At 39.0% G+C, this 21447-nt stretch overlaps 1 protein-coding gene across 1 annotated transcript in view; it reads right to left on the bottom strand.

Moving 5' to 3' along the window:
* Nucleotides 1–21447, bottom strand: part of wnt10a (wingless-type MMTV integration site family, member 10a) — a 120124-nt gene that overhangs the window by 54544 nt on the left and 44133 nt on the right. Inside the window, exon 3 of the mRNA XM_061926494.2 lies at nucleotides 11908–12281. Coding sequence (XP_061782478.1) covers nucleotides 11908–12281 — 374 coding nt within the window. The remainder of the gene's footprint in view (nucleotides 1–11907; nucleotides 12282–21447) is intronic.

The raw sequence follows: 21447 nt of genomic DNA, 5'->3' as shown, positions 1-21447 counted from the left end.
TTTCGAGCAGAAAGGCTATGGACAAATAATTGCCGAAACGGGATATACTTATGGTTCAAGGCACAAAACAGGAAGCACATTTTCAATCCTGAGCACCTGCAGTAAGCCAACTCATCCACAAGATGGAACCATATTACAAACAGGGGCGGCATGGCGTAGTGGGTACAGCAACCGTGCCAGAAACCTGAGGGTTGCAGGTTCGCTCCCCGCCTCTTACCATCCAAAAATCGCTGCAGTTGTGTCCTTGGGCGGGACACTTCACCCTTTGTGCTGCTCACACCGGTGAATTGAATGATGAATGATAGGTGGTGGTCGGAGGGGAATTTGGCGCAAATTGCAGCCACGCTTCCGTCAGTCTACCCCAGGGCAGCTGTGGCTATGAAAGTAGCTTACCACCACCAGGTGTGAATGATTGATGGGTTCTACATGTAAAGCGACTTTGGGTACTTAGAAAAGCGCTATATAAATCCCAGTTATTATTATTATTAAACAACAATGTACCTTTTCAGTGTCTCAGTCAGTGTTAAAAACTATTTGTTGAATACAAAACATTATGGCCGTTAGCAAAGAAAAATACCTCAATTAGTCTCAGCGTTTTATAAGCTGCAGGGTTCAAAGCGCAGGGAAATATAGCGTATGGCTTATAGTCCAAAGAATACGATAAATCACATTATATAAAACATTTGACTTTATTGATTGATTGAGACTTTTATTAGTAGATTGCACAGTACATTACATATTCCGTACAATTGACCACTAAATGGTAACACCCGAATAAGTTTTTCAACTTTTTTAAGTCGGGGTCCACGTTAATCAATTCATGGTAACTGCCAAAAAGGAGAGGAATTAAAGGGGTGCATTGAGGAACACCTCAGTTACGTACATCACACTTTTGGACCCCGGTGTTTGTGTTTGCTGGCAAGAATAACATGACAATGCAATAATCTGCCAATGTGTTTACAGTGGTCCACCTTCCTCTAAACATCAGGAGCACTCTTGTGTTTTAAGGATTTTGCCTCAAAAATGTTTGTCTCCCAGGTTTTGAACTGAAATCGGGGGCCGGTATGGTGTCATTCCCGGTCCGGAATTGTTGAATAGCCCTGCTTTAGAGTCACCATCTTGGCTATATAGCGGAAAGGGTGGGACTAACAAAAAAAGATACGTGGAAAAAGGAATAAACAAAAGCGGGAAAAAGTGATAATACTTCGATTTTTTTATTTATAGTAAAGTCGAGAAGTGGGGAGAAGAATTGTGACAATGCAAGTGCACTAATAAAAACATTCCACTTGATATTGATTACCAAAATTAATAATAAACAAACATAATGTATGTTTACTAGAGGCTTTACTGTGCATTTCAGTAAGTTATGATACTGTAGTACAGCGATCATTTTGTGTCTTATCTTGTGAAAGTACTTTAAAATTGGTGAAAGCAATACAAATCTTACACACTACTTTATTTTAAATTGTGTTTAAACACAGATTAAACGATTAATTGATTACACATGCGCACAATCAGTGCACAACCACAAGAAAAAGACAAAGAACAACTTCCAGCGTATCAAAAAAGTCTATCGTTAATAGCTTTATATACTAAAACATGTACTGTATACTGCACTGTAAACCCGAATAAGTAAGCAGAACTCCAAAAAAGTGAGGCAATCAGTTACCACATGTTTGAGTTCATAAACTCAAATATTTGAGTAAAAACCCCGTTTCCATATGAGTTGGGAAATTGTGTTAGATGTAAATATAAACGGAATACAATGATTTGCAAATCATTTTCAACCCATATTCAGTTGAATATGCTACAAAGACAACATATTTGATGTTCAAACTGATAAACATTTTTTTTTTGCAAATAATCATTAACTTTAGAATTTGATGCCAGCAACACGTGACAAAGAAGTTGGGAAAGGTGGCAATAAATACTGATAAAGTTGAGGAATGTTCATCAAACACTTATTTGGAACATCCCACAGGTGAACAGGCAAATTGGGAACAGGTGGGTGCCATGATTGGGTATAAAAGTAGATTCCATGAAATGCTCAGTCATTCACAAACAAGGATGGGGCGAGGGTCACAACTTTGTTAACAAATGTGTGAGCAAATTGTTGAACAGTTTAAGAAAAATCTTTCTCAACCAGCTATTGCAAGGAATTTAGGGATTTCACTATTTACGGTCCGTAATATCATCAAAGGGTTCAGAGAATCTGGAGAAATCACTGCACGTAAGCAGTTAAACCCGTGACCTTCAATCCCTCAGGCTGTCCTGCATCAACAAGCGACATCAGTGTGTAAAGGATATCACCACATGGGCTCAGGAACACTTCAGAAACCCACTGTCAGTAACTACAGTTGGTCGCTACATTTGTAAGTGCAGGTTAAAACTCTCCTATGCAAGGCGAAAACCGTTTATCAACAACACCCACAAACACCATCGGCTTCGCTGGGCCTGAGCTCATCTAAGATGGACTGATACAAAGTGGAAAAGTGTTCTGTGGTCTGACGAGTCCACATTTCAAATTGTCTTTGGAATCTGTGTATGTCGTGTCCTCCGGACCAAAGAGGAAAAGAACCATCCGGATTTATTTGCAAAAAAAAAATAAAGTTTATGCGTTAGAACATCAAATATCTTGTCTTTGTAGTGCATTCAATTGAATATGGGTCAGAAAGGATTTGCAAATCATTGTATTCTGTTTATATTTACATCCAACACAATTTACCAACTCATATGGAAACGGGGTTTGTATATCAGATCGTACATATTTGGAGTTTATGCTAAATGTACTTTTAAATTATAATTGAATTAGACTTACCAATTAAGCCAACTCAAAAATGTTCCTCCTCGTGTCTGCTGCCTGAAGAGGAAGTGCACGAAAATGCTACAAAATAAAAGCACTTCCGATGTGTGTGTGTGTGTGTGTGTGTGTGTGTGTGTGTGTGCATGCACACGCATGTACATGTAATAATTTATATACACACACACACACACACACACACACACAGAGTATAATAACAATACAAATTTATAATGCCATTTATTCCTTCTTAATTTATTCTTGATTCGATTTAATCAATGGCCTAGTGGTTAGAGTGTCCGCCCTGAGATCGGTAGGTTGTGAGTTCAAACCCCGAGTCATACCAAAGACTATAAAAAATGGGACCCATTACCTCCCTGCTTGACACTCAACATCAAGGGTTGGAATTGGGGGTTGAATCACCAAAAATTATTCCCGGGCGCGGCCACTGCGGCTGCTCACTGCTCCCCTCACCTCCCAGGGGGTGATCAAGGGTGATGGGTCAAATGCAGAGAATAATTTCGCCACACCTAGTGTGTGTGTGACAATCATTGGTACTTTAACTTTTTTTTAAATTATTTGTTCTTTCAAAATAAAACAAAATTATGTTTAACCCACTGAGTTTTTAGTAACTGTGACGTGATTATTTTAAGTAGAAGTCACATAATCTGCAAACAAGTTAATATGAATTAAAAATAACAAGTGTAATCAACTTAAAAAGAAGGAACATGTTACTCACACTCAACATTTTAAAGTAAGTAGAACTTTTAACAACATTTTAAGTTTACACAACTTATTTTAATTAATTATTTTGAGCATTCGGGTGTACGGTGATGTACATAAAGTTGTTGAAGTTGACGAAACGACTAAAGTACCCGCCGGCTGAGATAACTAAGCAACTGGTTGATTCCAAATATCCACCTGAGACAATCATATAGTATAAAAAAGGAACTAAAAGTAAATGGATCAAATGAAACCACAAGAAGGTTCCTGATATCAAAGCCCTCGTAAACTCAAGAGTTACGACTTTACGCTTCCTGTCGGTCGAACTCCTCCTTCAGGTGTCGTGCCAGGTAGTGAAATGTGCTTAAATGTTTTCTTCAAACACAGCGCGGTATAATGATAATGTGTCACGCAAATCCTGATTAATAATAGTTTTTAAGTAAAAGTTTGCACGGGCTTACGAATACGAAGCTAGTGATGGCCTTTCACAAGATCTGCACAGCACATGGAAAGCTTTAGTTTGGATGTGCAATTGTCACTTATATTCATCATCCTGACCAAACAGTTAAAATGTGCAGCCGCTGTATAGGATATTGTATGGCAGATATTATACAGCCACACAAGCCTCAACACATAACACTTCCCTCTAAAGCAGTGTGCAACCGGGGGCCTTTTTCAGCCTGCACTGCAAAAAGTCAGTGTTCAAAAAAAAAAAAAAAATAATAATAATAATAAAATTAGGGGTATTTTATTTGAATTAAGCAAAATTATCTGCCAATAGAACAAGAAAATTTGGCTTGTCAAGACTTTCCAAAACAAGTAAAATTAGCTAACCTCATTGAACCCAAAAATACCTTAAAATAAGTATATTCTCACTAATAATAACTGTACTACTATATGAGTACGTATTTTCTATTGTTTCATTGAAAATAAAACAGCAAAATCCTTTAGGCTGTCATCAAGACAATATAACATACAATATAAACGTCATACTTGCCAAACTTGAGACCTCCGATTTCGGGAGGTGGGGGGTGGGGGCGTGGTCGGGGGTGGGGCAGGGCGTGGTTGAGGGCGTGGTTAAGAGGGGAGGAGTATATTGACAGCTAGAATTCACCAAGTCAAGTATTCCATACATATATATATATATATATATATATATATATATATATATATATATATATATATATATATATATATACATATATATATATATATATATATATATATATATATATGTATATACATATATATGTATACATATATATATATATATATATATATATATATATATATATATATATATATATATATATACATCCTGAAAATATGCAAACAAAACTTTGTTTAGATAATTGATACTTCAAACTTGCACAAATAAATATTAAGGAATAAACAATTATTGTAATAATTAAATATGGTCATTTTAAATGAATTATTATGACAATTTAAAATTAATTATTTCAAATATGTTTATTTTAATGTATAATTCTAATGCCTGGATGTAATAAGGAGTCAGAAAAAATACAAATGATTTGATGTTTTTAACAAAATATAGTAAAAATGTATTTAGTTTTTTTTTTTTAATTAATAAATATATTTATTTGTAGGTAAGATAAACATAATAATACAATTTAACTCTAGTCTGGATGATTTATTACTTGTCACCCAGTTGTCCTCCCGTCGTGAAAAAAGGCTGTCCTCACTCAGGCCACGCCCCCTCCAGCTCCGGCTGAAAATCGGGAGATTTTCGGGAGAATATTTGTCCCGGGAGGTTTTCGGGAGAGGCGCTGAATTTCGGGAGTCTCCCGGAAAATTCGGGAGGGTTGGCAAGTATGATAAACGTGGACGCATGTGAAAAAGTGCAATATATTTATCTGTACAGTAATCTATTTATTTATTTATATATAATTATATATATTTATTGATTTTATATATATATTTATATATTATTTATATATATTTATTTATTCATATATGCACCTTATTGCTTTTTTACCCTGCACTACCATGAGCTTATGTAACGAAATTTCGTTCTTATCTGTGCTGTAAAGTTCAAATTTGAATGACAATGAAAAGGAAGTCTAAGTCTAAAAAAAAAAATCTGTTTTAATTATGAGACACAATTGTGTCAAAGTCATGATTGTTTTTTTCATGCTTGAAATAAGAAATGATTACTTTAAAAAAGTAGTTTTATACTTGTGAGTGTTGATGACACAGCTTTGCAACACTTGATATTCTAGTTTCAAGCATGTTTTACTCAATATAGGTCATAAAATCTCAGCAACAAGCTGTAATATCTTACTGAGATCATTTAGGACCAAAACCCTTAAAACAAGTAAAACACTCTAACATAAAATCTGCTTAGTGAGAAGAATTATTTTATCAGACAGAAAATAAGCAAAAATCACCCTTATTTGAGGTATTTAATCTTACTTAGATTTCAGTTTTTGCAGTGTGCATCTCATATGTGTGAATGCTCCAAAGCATTCACACATTTTAATATATTTATTGAACTTATTATTATTATTCTTCTCCAGATTTTGGCGCGCTCTATACCTTCCACATTTTATTACCCCATTCAAACCTATTCCAACTTCAAACTGTTCAGCCTATTTGGGAATCGCGGGGTTTCCCTTGACAGATTTCCCAGAATTCCAGGTTTCCCGGGACATTTTTCCCATTCAAAATGAATTAGACCATTTTTCAAACTTCCACCATTTCCACGGTTTTCAAACAATTCAAACCATTCCACCTTCAACACATTCCACCTCACAGAAAATTCAAACTACCCTTTATCCAAGTTCAAAAAAATTCCAGGACTTTCCAGAATTCCTGGTTTTACAAAGCCCTATTTTCACCCTTTTTTTTGGCGACTACTCCTTCCACATTTTTCAACCCAGTTCAACCGTCAAATTAGTCCCCTTAATCATGACAAAAAAAAAAGTAGATTTTTTAACTGGAGAAATTCCCGGTTTTCCCGAAATTCCAGGAATTCCGTAAAACCATTTCTCAATGAAAAATGTTACTACTTCAACCTTTCTCGACTGTTTTAAACAATTCCAACACCAACCAATTCAGCTCATTCAGGACATTTATGCTCTTAATCATTTTTAAGAAATCTCGCTTTTCCCCCAAATTCCCAAATTTCCAGGAAGCTCCCATTGAAATTAATGGGACATGTTTCCAAGTTGCACAATTCCCACATTTTTCAACCTATTCAAACCATTCCAACATTTACACATTCCTCTTACCCTGGACATTGAAATTAAGACTTTCCCAAGTTCCAAACCAAGTTCCAGACCAAATTCCGTTTTTCCTGGAAATTCAAACTCTTCAACATTCAAACCATTCCAACATTCAAACAAGTCTTACATTCATACTACATTCTGTCAGCATTTCAGTTCATCTTCAGCATTGGAGCATTCACACGCAATTCCTTAAAGGGGAACATTATCACAATTTCAGAAGGGTTAAAACCATTAAAAATCATTTCCCAGTGGCTTATTTTATTTTTCGAAGTTTTTTTCAAAATTTTACCCATCACGCAATATCCCTAAAAAAAGCTTCAAAGTGCCTGATTTTAACCATCGTTATATACACCAGTCCATTTTCCTGTGACGTCACATAGTGATGCCAACACAAACAAACATGGCGCATAGAACAGCAAGCTATAGCGACATTAGCTCGGATTCAGACTCGGATTTCAGCGGCTTAAGCGATTCAACAGATTACGCATGTATTGAAACGGATGGTTGTAGTGTGGAGGCAGGTAGCGAAAACGAAATTGAAGAAGAAACTGAAGCTATTGAGCCATATCGGTTTGAACCGTATGCAAGCGAAACCGACGAAAACGACACGACAGCCAGCGACACGGGAGAAAGCGAGGACGAATTCGGCGCTCGCCTTCTAACCAAAAATTGGTATGTGTTTGTTTGGCATTAAAGGAAACTAACAACTATGAACCAGGTTTACAGCATATGAAATACATTTGGCAACAACATGCACTTTGAGAGTGCAGACAGCCCAATTTTCATCAATTAATATATTCTGTAGACATACCCTCATCCGCTCTCTTTTCCTGAAAGCTGATCTGTCCAGTTTTGGAGTTGATGTCAGCAGGCCAGGGAAGCTAAGGTCGATATTCTTCTCTTGATCATCTTCGGTGGCATAAGGGACGGTGTGAGCCAAGACATCCTGGGGGTTTAGCTCGCTCGTCTGCGGGAACAAACTGCCGCCATTGCTTGCCGTGCTACCGAGGTCCTTTGTCCATGAATTGCTCACACACTCCGGCAGATTCAATGGGGGTCTGGCGGCAGATTTCTTTGACTTTATCGTTGGAAATGCATCTGCTTTGAGTGTCGCAGGATATACACATTCTTGCCATCTCTGTCGTAGCATAGCTTTCGTCGGTAAAGTGTGCGGAACAAACGTCCAATTTCTTGCCACTTTCGCATCTTTGGGCCACTGGTGCAACATGAATCCGTCCCTGTTCGTGTTGTTACACCTTTCGACAACACACCGACGAGGCATGATGTCTCCAAGGTACGGAAAACAGTCAAAAAAACGGAAAATAACAGAGCTGATTTGACTCGGTGTTTGAGAAAATGGCGGATTGCTTCCCGATGTGACGTCACGTTGTGACGTCATCGCTCCGAGAGCGAATATTAGAAAGGCGTTTAATTCGCCAAAATTCACCCATTTAGAGTTCGGAAATCAGTTAAAAAAATATATGGTCTTTTTTCTGCAACATCAAGGTATATATTGACGCTTACATAGGTCTGAAGATAATGTTCCCCTTTAAGGAATTGCCTCTCCTAGTTTATATAGGACCTCTGCGTATCATAAAAATAAGAGTCATGTATTTATTAATCAGAGAGACATGAGTCAACTTGGTAACACTTTAGTATGGGGAACATATGAACTATTAATTAGTTGCTTATTAACATGCAAATTAGTAACATATTGGCTGTTAATTTGTTATTATTAAGTACTTATTCTGCATGGCCTTATTATACAACCGGTAAGCCATTAACTAAGAGTCTTACCTAACCCTAACCCTACTAACCCCAACCCCAACCCTAATCCTAACCCTAACCCTACCCCTACCCCTACCCCTATCCCTGACCCTGACCCTAACTCTTACCCTAGCCCTAACCCTAACCCTATGTTAATAAGCAACTAATTAATGGTTCATATGTTCCCTATACTAAAGTGTTACCGTAAACTTGGACCGGACGCTGAGGGCCCAGGACAAGATTGACATCTCTGGGGGAAACTGGTTGACCTGACTGGCTTCTGCATACGGTGGCAGCCCTGCTACCCCCTCACAAGCGCTCTAATAATATACCGGTGTGCTCTATAGTCCGGAAAATCACCACACTAACTTCAGAACTGGATAAAAAAATGCTACAATAACTTGTAGTTACAATTTTAAGGAAAAATGTCTGTTTCTTTCTCATTATTTATTCCAACTCATTGTGATCAACTGTGAGAGTGTGTGTGTGCGTGCGCTGATCAAGTTGAAACAGATGTTTTCACACGGGAGCGGCGATTGCAATGGTTTAAGTTTGCATATAAATGTAATACCAAATTGAAGAGGGAAGTTTGCCAAACATGATAAACATATAAAAATACAGTACGCCCTGCGATAAAGGCTGATTTTTGGGGGAACTCACCAAGACGCTGTCATATGGAACACAGGCAGATTCTAATGTAAAACGATCATTTTGTACAAATAAAAGAGATGTATGATTTACAATATTATCAGGCAATGATCAGAAACACTACAGTTTGTTATAGCAGTAATTAACAAGCTGAACGACAACACATAACTTGAACTGGTTTTACCAAGTATAAACGATAAAACATTGAATATTAAGAGTATGTGAATCATTCCCACCTTGTTTACCTCCCTGACAACCTCCTTAAAGTATTGTGATCAATCCGTAACATCAAACACAGCTAAAATGCACCAAACATGTCCAAGTGTGGAGAAAGAGTGTTTTGCATTTTACCCATCATGCTTTGTAATGGATTTATATGGGTGTAGTTTAGAATTGTGTACAATGCTTAGATATTTTTTTTTATAATGTCCAGAATAGTTCAATGGTCAGGTTGTGTGCTGTCTAGCACATGTGTTAACTTTCTGTGTTTATTTTAAAATAATTTCCACTATGGTTGGGAAAAGTTGTCTATATGGTACCTATTTATTGATTCTACGTACACTATATTGCCAAAAGTATTTGGCCACCCATCCAAATGATCAGAATCACGTGTCCTTATCACCACAGGTGTATAAAATCAAGCACTTAGGCATGGAGACTGTTTCTACAAACATTTTTGAAAAAATGGGCTGCTCTCAGGAGCTCAGTGATTTCCAGCGTCTTCCAACATGACTGTGCACCAGTGAACAAAGTAAGGTCCATAAAGACATGGATGACAGAGTCTGGTGTGGATGAACTTGACTGGCCTGCACAGAGTCCTAACCTGAACCAGATGGAACACCTTTGGGATGAATCAGAAGGGAGACTGAGAGCCAGGCCTTCTCGACCAAAATAATGGTCGAAGATTCCTATAAACACACTCCGCAACCTTGTGGACAGCCTTCCCAGAAGAGTTGAAGCTGTAATAGCTGCAAAAGGTGGACCAACATCATATTGAACCCTATGGGTTAGGAATGGGATGGCACTTCAAGTTCATATGTGAGTCAAGACAGGTGGCCAAATACTTTTGGCAATATAGTGTATGTGAGATTGGGGTATAATATTCTTGTTCATTGACTAATTTGTCCATTCGCTGGCAGCACACTTGCAGTCATTCAACTTTCATTAATATGGGAACCCCGAGAGGGACAAGCGGTAGGAAATGGACGGATGGATCTCCCATTGTGGCACTTGGCCCGCAGGCTGTAGTTTGAAGACCTCTGATCTACAATACACTGTATGTGTGTGTACAAAACAAACAAAAGTAATATTAGGTAAAAACATATACTGTACCTAATATTAAGTAAAAACTTATACCTAAATAAGCAAATATTTTGGGCGACTCTCTCAAACAACTGACTAAGTTTAGCTGAAACAATTTTTACAATGATGCAGTGCCAGAACTATTGTAAACTATTGCAATAATAATTAAGGTTCAATCAAAACAGACTATTACCCTATTTGTAAAGGCAGCATATTTGATACAGCTCTTTGATTAGATCAGTGGTTCTTAACCTTGTTGGAGATTCACCGAACCCTTCTTTAGAGAAAAATAAAATGTATTTTTTTCAAATTCAATACAAAGTTATGTATTTTTCCTGGTGCACACAATTAACCGTGCATCAACATCACCTTGTTCAAAGAACAAAACCAACACAGTGCATGAACTCACAACAAATTACACACATGCAAATCAGTCTGACTTCTGCTGTTGCCGTATCCATAAAGCCGATAGGGAGAATTTTTTATTTACACGATAAGTCCGGTGTGTCTTGACCTCCACGGCAGAGGCTCAGTCGAACCCCTGAGACTGACTCACCGAATCCCTAGGGTTCGCTCGAACCCAGGTTAAGAACCACTCGATTAGAACCACTGGAGTAGATCTATTAATCCATCCATTGATTTGTTCACTCCGGTTTATAAACCCTTAACCAATAGTTTACATACACTTATAAAGAACATATAGTCATGGCTGTCTTGAGTTTCCAATATTTATAAACTCTTATTTTTTTGTGATAGAGTGATTGGAGCACATACTTGTTGGTCACAAAAAACATTCATGAAGTTTGGTACATTTATGAATTGATTATGAGTCTACTGAAAATGTGACCAAATCTGCTGGCTCAAAAGTATACATACAGCAATGTTAATATTTGGTTACATGTCCCTTGGCAAGTTTCACTGCAATAAGGCGCTTTTGGTAGCCATCCACAAACTTCTGGCAAGCTTCTGGTTGGATTTTTGACCACTCCTCTTGACAAAATTGGTGCAGTTCAGCTAAATGTGTTGGTTTTGTGACACGGACTTGTTTCCTCAGCATTGTCCACACGTTGAAGTCAGGACTTTGGGAAGGCCATTCCAAAACGTTAATTCTAGCCTGAGTTAGCCATCCATTTAGGCAGATCAAACAAAAATAAAACAAAAATTTAGCTGTTTGGCCACAATACCTAGTAATATATTTGGAAGTGGAAAGTGAGGCCTTTAATCCCATGAACACCACACCTACCGTCAAGCATGGTGGTGGTAGTATTATGCTCTGGGCCTGTTTTGCTGCCAAATTGTTTGTATATATACATCCAAAATACAAAATTATAATAAATAACATTTGGGTTGAGTACAAATTTGGCCAACCTTAGTACATTTAAATTTAGAAATATCACAAGATAGTATTACTAGACTCACCTGTCTGCCAACTCGGTTGTTATGAAGCCTCATTCGAGCATGGATGTCTCTGTAGGTCTCACGGGCATCCAGAAAGTCCCGTGAGAATTTTTCTCCGAATTCCACATCAGGACTGCAGCCACCCCACTCCCAGGAGTCCTGGGGTCCGGGAAGCTCGGCAGGGAAGTGCTCCATGACGCCGTGTACCATTCCCTTCCCTCGATTGATGGCCTCCAGTTGCAAGCGGTGAAGTTTGATGCGGAAGGCTTCCTCGTCGCCGCGGCGCTTCTCGTCACAGCTGCAGGCCTTCAGTTTGCCCATGGAGCAGGCGTTGGCCACGGCGTGCACCACACCTGCTGCTGCTATGGCGTATGCGAAGGCGCTCTCTCTAAAACCTGTGAGGAGAGCATAGCCAGAATAAAGGTAAAACATTTTGTTTAGCAGCCTCCTAAGGAGTATCCAGGAATAGCTGCAGTGTGCTCAAACAATCACCAGGTAGTATCAGTGAGCCGATAATACTGTATCATCTCTTTCTCTTTCGGACTTATCAGGTCGTATCGGGTCGGTAGTGCATTCTTCTCACATTCTTCACTCACGCTTTAAGTGAGGGATGAGGCAAATACTAATCCAGACCCGCTCTATGATGTTTATTTTCAACAACATGTATTCTGTTCAGGGTCGTGGTCGTCATCCTCCGCAGGTGTTTGCTTGTTCTACTTTGATGGACTGAATTGTGATAGTACAGTTAGTACAGTTCACCAACATCGTGGCCGCGTCCATTCAAAAGCCCATGGAGATAACTGCTAATTGAGCAATGTTTTAATTGTATTTGTAAAACAACGGTACTATTTGAGAAATAAGTTGTAGCCAAATATTTTCTTAAAGGGGAACATTATCACAATTTCAGAAGGGTTGAAACCATTAAAAATCAGTTCCCAGTGGCTTATTTTATTTTTCGAAGTTTTTTTCAAAATTTTACCCATCACGCAATATGCCTAAAAAAAGCTTCAAAGTGCCTGATTTTAACCATCGTTATAAACACCCGTCCATTTTCCTGTGACGCCACATAGTGATGCCGATACAAACAAACATGGCGGATAGAACAGCAAGTTTATAGCGATATTAGCTCGGATTCAGACTCGGATTTCAGCGGCTTAAGCGATTCAACAGATTACGAATCTATTGAAACGGATGGTTGTAGTGTGGAGGCAGGTAGCGAAAACGAAATTGAAGAAGAAACTGAAGCTATTGAGCCATGTCGGTTTGAACCGTATGCAAGCGAAACCGACGAAAACGACACGACAGCCAGCGACACAGGAGAAAGCGAGGACGAATTCGGCGATCGTCTTCTAACCAACGATTGGTATGTGTTTGTTTGGCATTAAAGGAAACTAACAACTATGAACTAGGTTTACAGCATATTAAATACATTTGGCAACAACATGCACTTTGAGAGTGCAGACAGCCCAGTTTTCATCAATTAATACATTCTGTAGACATACCCTCATCCCCTCTCTTTTCCTGTGGGTCTGGCGGCAGATTTCTTTGACTTTATCGTTGGAAATGCATCTGCTTTGAGTGTCGCAGGATATCCACACATTCTTGCCATCTCTGTCGTAGCAAAGCTTTCGTCGGTAAAGTGTGCTGAACAAACGTCCAATTTCTTGCCACTTTCGCATCTTTGGGTTACTTGTGCAACTTGAATCCGTCCCTGTTCGTGTTGTTACACCCTCCGACAACACACCGACGAGGCATGATGTCTCCAAAGTACGGAAAACAGTCGAAAAAACGGAAAATAACAGAGCTGATTTGACTCTGTGTTTGAGAAAATGGCGGATTGCTTCCCGATGTGACGTCACGTTGTGACGTCATCACTCCAAGGGCGAATAATAGAAAGGCGTTTAATTCGCCAAAATTCACCCATTTAGAGTTCGGAAATCGGTTAAAAAAATATATGGTCTTTTTTCTGCAACATCAAGGTATATATTGACGCTTACATAGGTCTGGTGATAATGTTCCCCTTTAAACATATAGGGCATGATCTATTAAGATCTAAATAACACGTGCTAAACAGCGTGTGCAAATTGTAAAAATTTTACTTTATTTGTGGGCGTGTTGTGTGTGATTTACTAAGACTGTGTGTACAATTGACAACAAGTTCAAAAATGGTGTCTTATTAAAACGAGCTAATTGCATGTGCAACTGGCCTTCTGTGCCCATGGAAACGGATATTCCCCTCCAACATTCCCTCCACATTTGTTATTATGCTCTCCAACCTGAACGCAATGTTGAACAAGCAGCACACATCTATATAATCTGTAACCCATTTTCTGCAATATAGAATCGAGAAAACCAAAACTATTGTGATTACGATGGAATGGCGCACTCTGCAGGGAAGTGTCGGACCATCACAACACTGCAGCACATCCATGCGTTTGGAATGATCCAAGCGCAGGAAAATGCATGTTGCAAGACTTTTTACAATTTTGAAATTATATTTCCTGTAATAAAAAAAGAATGCTATTAAAAAAAAAAAAAAATAGACACTAAAACACATCAACTAAATGTGTTGTATTCAGCCATTTAAATCATCCAGAAGCTATAATATTATATATTGCTTAATAGATGCTATATCTAATATTTTTTTATTTATGACAGTCCAAATATATTGACACGCACACATATGGCAAATGATTCCCTGTCAGGCGGACCTCCTTTCTCACAGCCAAATGTGTGTAGCTGTGTCAGTTTTAAATAGCAACTGCAGAAATGTTTCAGCTTTGATAAATCACATTCTGCGTGCTGATTTGATTAGATTTGCATCTCCCCTCCCAGCATTGTGGGCGTTCTGATAATCAGCATATATTTTGCATATTCACTCTAATAGATTAGCTTTGCAAGCACTATCAAGTTTGTATGTGTTTTAATACACACAAACTTGAGTAGATTAGGCCCATACTGTTTAAAGAACATTGTTTTTGCTTTATTTGGAGGGTGGGGGGATGGTGGGTTGCCCATTTATTGTGTTTTGTTACTTGTTCAATTAATGCCAAAGAAGCATAGGAGATATCCAACACTTTTCTTTCCTCTTGGACCTATTAACCTATTTTTTTTTTACCTTTTCATATGCACTTTGGTTATGGTTAAGTATGGCTATGGTTTTGCATTCAATTACAAAATGATACACCACATAATTACAGTTTCTCGTTACAGCGGAGTAGAAAGAAGCAGATTGTATTTAATCCTACCCCTTTTCGTATCGTAGCAACTTATTTGTTACTAACTACTAATTATGTAAGACAAACATAAATAAAATAATAAATCAGTAAATACATAAATAGACCGATGAGTAAGCTAATCATTATTAAATACCTAAATACTAATATAAAAAGTTGTCATAAACAATTATTACCTTCTTCAGTTTATCTGGGTCGCGGGGGCAGCAGCCTAATCAGAGAAGCCCAGGCTTCTTTTTCCCCAGCCACTTCGTCCATCTTCTCCCGGGGGATTCCGAGGCGCTCTCTTCCCCAACCCGAAGATGGCACTCCACACTTTTACGGGCGAGAACCATGGACTCGGATTTGGAAGTGCTGATTTTAATCCCAGTCGCTTCACACTCGACTGCGAACCGATCCATTGAGAGCTAAAGATCCTGGCCACATGAAGCCATCAGCACCACATCATCTGCAAAAAGCAGAGATCTAATCCTGCAGCAACCAAACCAGATTTTCCCTCAACGACCTGACAGCGCCTAGAAAAGACAACGGGCAGCCTTGGAGGAGTCCAACCATCACTGAAAACGGGTCCAACTTACTGCCAGCAATGCAAACAAAGCTCTGACACCGATCATACAGGGAACCCATCGCCACAATCAGACAGTCCGATACCCCATACTCTCTGAGCACTCCCCACAGAACTTCCCATTGCATACGGTCTAATGCCTTCTCCAAGTCCACAAAGCACACTGGTTGGGCAAACTCACCCTCAAGGACCCTACCGAGAATATAGAGCTGGTCCACATTTCCACGACCAATATGAAAACCACACTGCCCCTGTCCCTTTTGAGAGGACTGGTTCCAGAGCCCTTGCTGTGCTTTGAAGTGAGACCAGTCGGAACTTCTCCACCTCACACATCAGCTCAGGTTCATTCCCCTCCAGCGAGGTGACGTTCCACGTCCCAAGAGCTAGCTTCTGTAGCCGAGGATCGGACCACCAAGGGCCCTATCTCACACTGCACCTGACCTTTATGCCCCTTCCTATGAGTGGTGAACCCATTGGAGGGGGTTCCACGCTGCCTCTTCGGGCTGTGCCCGGTTAGGCCTCATGGGGACAGGGCCAGCCACCAGGTGCTCGCCATCGAGCCCCACCTCCGGGCCTGGCTCTAAAGGGGGCGCCAAGTTGACCCACGTCCAGGGTCATCATTTTCTCTTCTTCATGAATGTTTTCAAGCTGCTCTTTGTCTGGTCCATCACCTATGACCCGTTTGCATTGGGAGACCCTACCAGGGGGCATAGTTCTTAGGATCATTGGGGCACGCAAACTCCTCTACCACGATCAGGTGGCAGCTCAGAAAGGAACTCACTCTCATTCACACCTACTTTTCAAATAATCAGTTAATAAATTTGTGGTTCTGAACTATTGGACATCATCTGGAATATAAACACATGACTTTTGAAACTATTGTATTTAACTGAATTTTAATTGTCAATAAAGCATTTTTGTTTATCATCCATGCGTGATTTTTTACGACAAACACTGTACAAATCTTTACATAACTTAAACATATATATAAAATACATTATTTAATAATATGAAATTATAAACATACCGTTTTTTTCGCACTATAAGTCGCAGTTTTTTTCATAAGTTGGCCGGGTTGCGACTTATACTCAGGAGCGACTTATGTGTGAAATAATTAACACATTACCGTAAAATATCAAATAATATTATTTAGCTCATTCACGTAAGAGACTAGACGTATAAGATTTCATGGGATTTAGCGATTAGGAGTGACAGATTGTTGGGTAAAAGTGTAGCATGTTCTATATGTTATAGTTATTTGAATGACTCTTACCATAATATGTTACGTTAACATACCAGGCACGTTCTCAGTTGGTTATTTATGCGTCATATAACGTACACTTATTCAGCCTGTTGTTCACTATTCTTTATTTATTTTAAATTGCCTTTCAAATGTTTATTCTTGGTGTTGGGTTTTATCAAATAAATTTCCCCCAAAAATGCGACTTATACTCCAGTGCGACTTATATATGTTTTTTTCCTTCTTTATTATGCATTTTCAGCAGGTGCGTCTTATACTCCGGTGCAACTTATACTCCGAAAAATACGGTACTTGAACTCCATTTTTGTTGGTTGTGTCTTTCATGCATAGACAAATCTACTTCTGGTCGCCAAGAGAAATACAGCAGGAAGGGGATTTATACAGCCCCATTCCTTACGGTTTACCTGACACATGAAACGTGACAAACATGGAGTGTGCACTCTCCACTTTAGCCGCCAGATGGCAGTTAAGTGTTGAATATCTTAAAATGTGTTTTGTGGCAGTTCCAACTTTGACCACAGCGTCAGAGTGGGGCTTTCCATCATTTTTAGAAGGCTGCATTGCAAAATGATTAATACCTCCACACCCCTTCCTCTCACACGAGATCCACCCAGAAATGGGGCTATATGAATCCCTTCCCAACTGCACAGTAAACCCTTGTTGATTGTTTTTAACTGGTTCCAGGCCTGGTTCATATACAAAACCCAAAACCAGTGAGGTTGGCCCGTTGTGTAATTTGTAAATAAAAACAGAATACAAAGATTTGCAAATCCTTTTCAACTTATATTCAATTGAATAGACTGCAAAGACAAGATATGTAATGTTCGAACTGAGAAATATAATTTTGTTTTGCAAATAATCATTAACTTAGAATGACAGCAACACATTGCAAAAATATTGCCACAGTGGCATTTTTACCACTGTGCTACCTTTTAACAAGACTCAGTAAACATTTGGGAACTGAGGAAACCAATTTTTTAAGCTTTTCAGGTGGAATTATTTTCCATTCTTGCTTGATGTACAGCTTACGTTGTTCAACAGTCTGGGGTCTCTGTTGTGGTATTTTAGGCTTCATAATGCGCCACACATTTTCAATGACAGGTCTGCACTACAGGAAGGCCAGCCTAGTACCCACACTCGTTTACTACAAAGCCACACTGTTGTAACATGTGGCTTAGCAATGTCTTGCTGAAATAAGCAGGGGCGTCCATGATAACGTTGCTTGGATGGCAAACTATGTTGCTCCAAAACCTGTATGTACCTTTCAGCATTAATGGTGCCTTCACAGATGTGTAAGTTACCCATGTCTTGGGCACTAATACATCCCCATACCATCACAGATGCTGGCTTTTGAACTGTGCACCTTTAACAATCCGGATTTTTTTTCTCTCCCTCTTTGTTCATGGAGGATACAACGTCCACAGTTTCCAAAAACAATTTGATATGTGGACTCGTCAGACCACAGAACACTTTTACACTTTGTATCAGTCCATTTTAGACGAGCTCGGGCCCAGCAAAGCCGGCGGCGTTTCTGGGTGTTGTTGATAAATGGCTTTGGCTTTGTATAGTATAGTTTTAACTTGCACTTACAGATGTCGCGACAAACTGTAGTTACTGACAGTGGTTTTCTGAAGTGTTTCTGAGCCCATGTGGTGATATCCATTACACACTGATGTCGATTTTTGATTCAGTACAGCCTGAGGGATCGAAGGTCACGGGCTTAGCCGCTTACGTGCAGTGATTTCTCCAGATTCTCGGAACCTTTTGATGGTGAAATCCCTAAATTCCTTGCGATAGCTCGTTGAGAAATGTTGTTCTTAAACTGTTCGACAATTTGCTCACGCATTTGTTCACAAAGTGGTGACCCTCGCCCCATCCTTGTTTGTGAATGACTGAGCATTTCATGGAAGTTGGTTTTATACCCAATCATGGCACCCACCTGTTCCCAATTAGCCTGTTCACCTGTGGGATGCTCCAAATAAATGTTTGGTGGGCATTCCTCTACTTTCTCAGTCTTTTTTGCCACATGTGCCAGCTTTTTTGAAACATGTTGCAGTTATCAAATTCCAAATGGGCTAATATTTGCAAAAAATAACAACATTTTCCAGTTCGAACGTTAAGTATCTTGTCTTTGCTGTCTATTCAATTGAATATAGGTTGAAAAGGATTAGCAAATAATTGTAGTCTGTTTTTATTTACGATTTACAAAACGTGCCAACTTCACTGGTTTTGGGTTTTGTCAATTCACGATTAAAAACATGTTTACAACTTTTTTAATGTGTTTTATTTTTACAGCCCCCTAAACATTAAATAACAGCCAAATTGTCACCTTTACAAGCCGCAAACGTCAAAGCTCGATGTGGCAAGGGACGACTAAGCTGCAGTCAGCCCTAGCCCCTAGCGCTGGGGTCGGCAACCCAAAATGTTGAAAGAGCCATATTGGACCAAAAATACAAAAACAAATCTGTCTGGAGCCGCAACAAATTAAAAGCCATATTACATACAGATAGTGTGTTATGAGATATACATTGAATTAAGAGGACTTAAAGGAAACTAAATGAGCTCAAATATAGCTACAAATGAGGCATAATGATGCAATATGTACATATAGCTAGCCTAAATAGCTTGTTAGCATCGATTAGCTTGCAGTCATGCAGTGACCAAAATATGTCTGATTAGCACTCCACACAAGTCAATAACATCAACAAAACTCACCTTTGCGCATTCATGCACATCATTAAAAGTTTGGTGGACAAAATAAGACAGAAAAAGAAGTGGCATAAAACACGTCCTAGAAAGTCGTAGAAAGTTATGCATGTAAACAAACTACGTGGATTCAAGGACCGCCAAAATTAGTAGGACAAAACGGCACTCGCCAAATACTCGAATCAGTGAAGCATGTTTAATATAAACAGTGTGATTTATAACAATTAGGGAGGTTTGTGTCATGTTTGTCCTCCTACAGAAACCATATTAAAACAAAAAAATTTTTTTTACCCCTCATCTTTTTCCATTTTTCATACATTTTTGAAAAAGCTCCAGAGAGCCACTAGGGCGGCGCTAAAGAGCCGCATGCGGCCGGCTCTAGAGCCGCAGGTTGCCGACCCCCGCCCTAACGTGTTACATGAGTAATATCCATCCATCCATTTTCTACCGCTTGTCCCTTTTGGGGTGGCAGGGGGTCACTGGAAGACCAAATTAAAGACCAAAACGGGGCCACAAACAAACTATTTTTTTAAGGCCACAAAAAACCTGGGCACGATTTAAGAATAAACAAAAAAATCAATCACTCTCATTCACACCGACATTTCAAAGATGCATGTTTTTTCCGACTGAGGGAGTTAACCCAAAGTACCCAAAGTAAAGTCATGTAAGGGCAAGGAGAACACGGAAACTCCAAACAGGCTTGAATAAACGCAGATTAAAACACAAAAACCTCCTTGCTGTTGGGTAACAGGGCTTGTCACTCAACCACTGTGCCCAGGAACAGTTTTGACAGAAAAAACATTAACTGACACGCCATGTGGTTTGTGTCACACAAAATGCCAGCAGAAACTGCCTGGAAAAGAGCAGGCAATATTGCAAGAACTGCTGCTAAATATGACAAGCTGCTATAAAGGCGAAAAACACAATATCTCCCCAGCATATTCCACAGTTGTTCGTATTTTTTGTCCCAGAATTTGATAAAACTGCTGGGCCAACCGGAGGTATGCTCATTCCATCATTGTGCTGTCATTATATTATTTTGTTTTTGTATAGATTACTTGTATTTTTTGCCTCACTGTCATGAGGGGTGATAACATTAACGCATGTACTCATTCGATTTATTATAAAAATGATCACTGACATCATTTATGAATGTGGATTAATCGGACATGCTCCTTTAGCTTAAGCACTTAAAGCATGGGTTGGCAACCCAAAATGTTGAAACAGCCATATTGGACCAAAAATACATAAAAACAATCTGTCTGGAGCCGCAAAACAATTAAAACCCTTATACAAGTGTTATAATGAAGGCAACACAGGATATAAGTGTCTATATTAGCTATATTAGCCTACTATCAAAGGTTGACGCAAATCTTCGTTGACAGAAATATATTTTAATTTGTATCCTACACATTTTTACAACATTGGAAATCATTAGTAAAATGGAGGCTTCTCACAACATTGGAAATCATTAGTAAAATGGAGGCTTCTCACAGGATGAGATAACGTCTGGAAATTACTGCCTCAAAATGCCCAAAGGTATACATGTGTGTGTCCAAGTTTAGAGAAAAGGCAGGCTGTCTTCTTCTAATGGATTTATTACAATCTTTGCAAGCTGGGTAACGTTTGCTGTGGTCTGGAACAACATGGCGCGCAAACAACTATCAGTAAAGCAGTCACAATTACATACAGATAATTTGTCATGAGACATGCAAATGTAAATTAAATACACAGAGGACATAAGTAAAGGGAATTAAATGAGCTCAAATATACCGTATTTTCCGCACCATTAG

The sequence above is a fragment of the Nerophis lumbriciformis genome, linkage group LG31 (genome assembly GCF_033978685.3).
Source record: "Nerophis lumbriciformis linkage group LG31, RoL_Nlum_v2.1, whole genome shotgun sequence".
Lineage (NCBI taxonomy): Eukaryota > Metazoa > Chordata > Actinopteri > Syngnathiformes > Syngnathidae > Nerophis > Nerophis lumbriciformis.
Note: the sequence above shows the minus strand (reverse complement) of the source record. Positions and strands in the feature narration are given on the sequence as shown.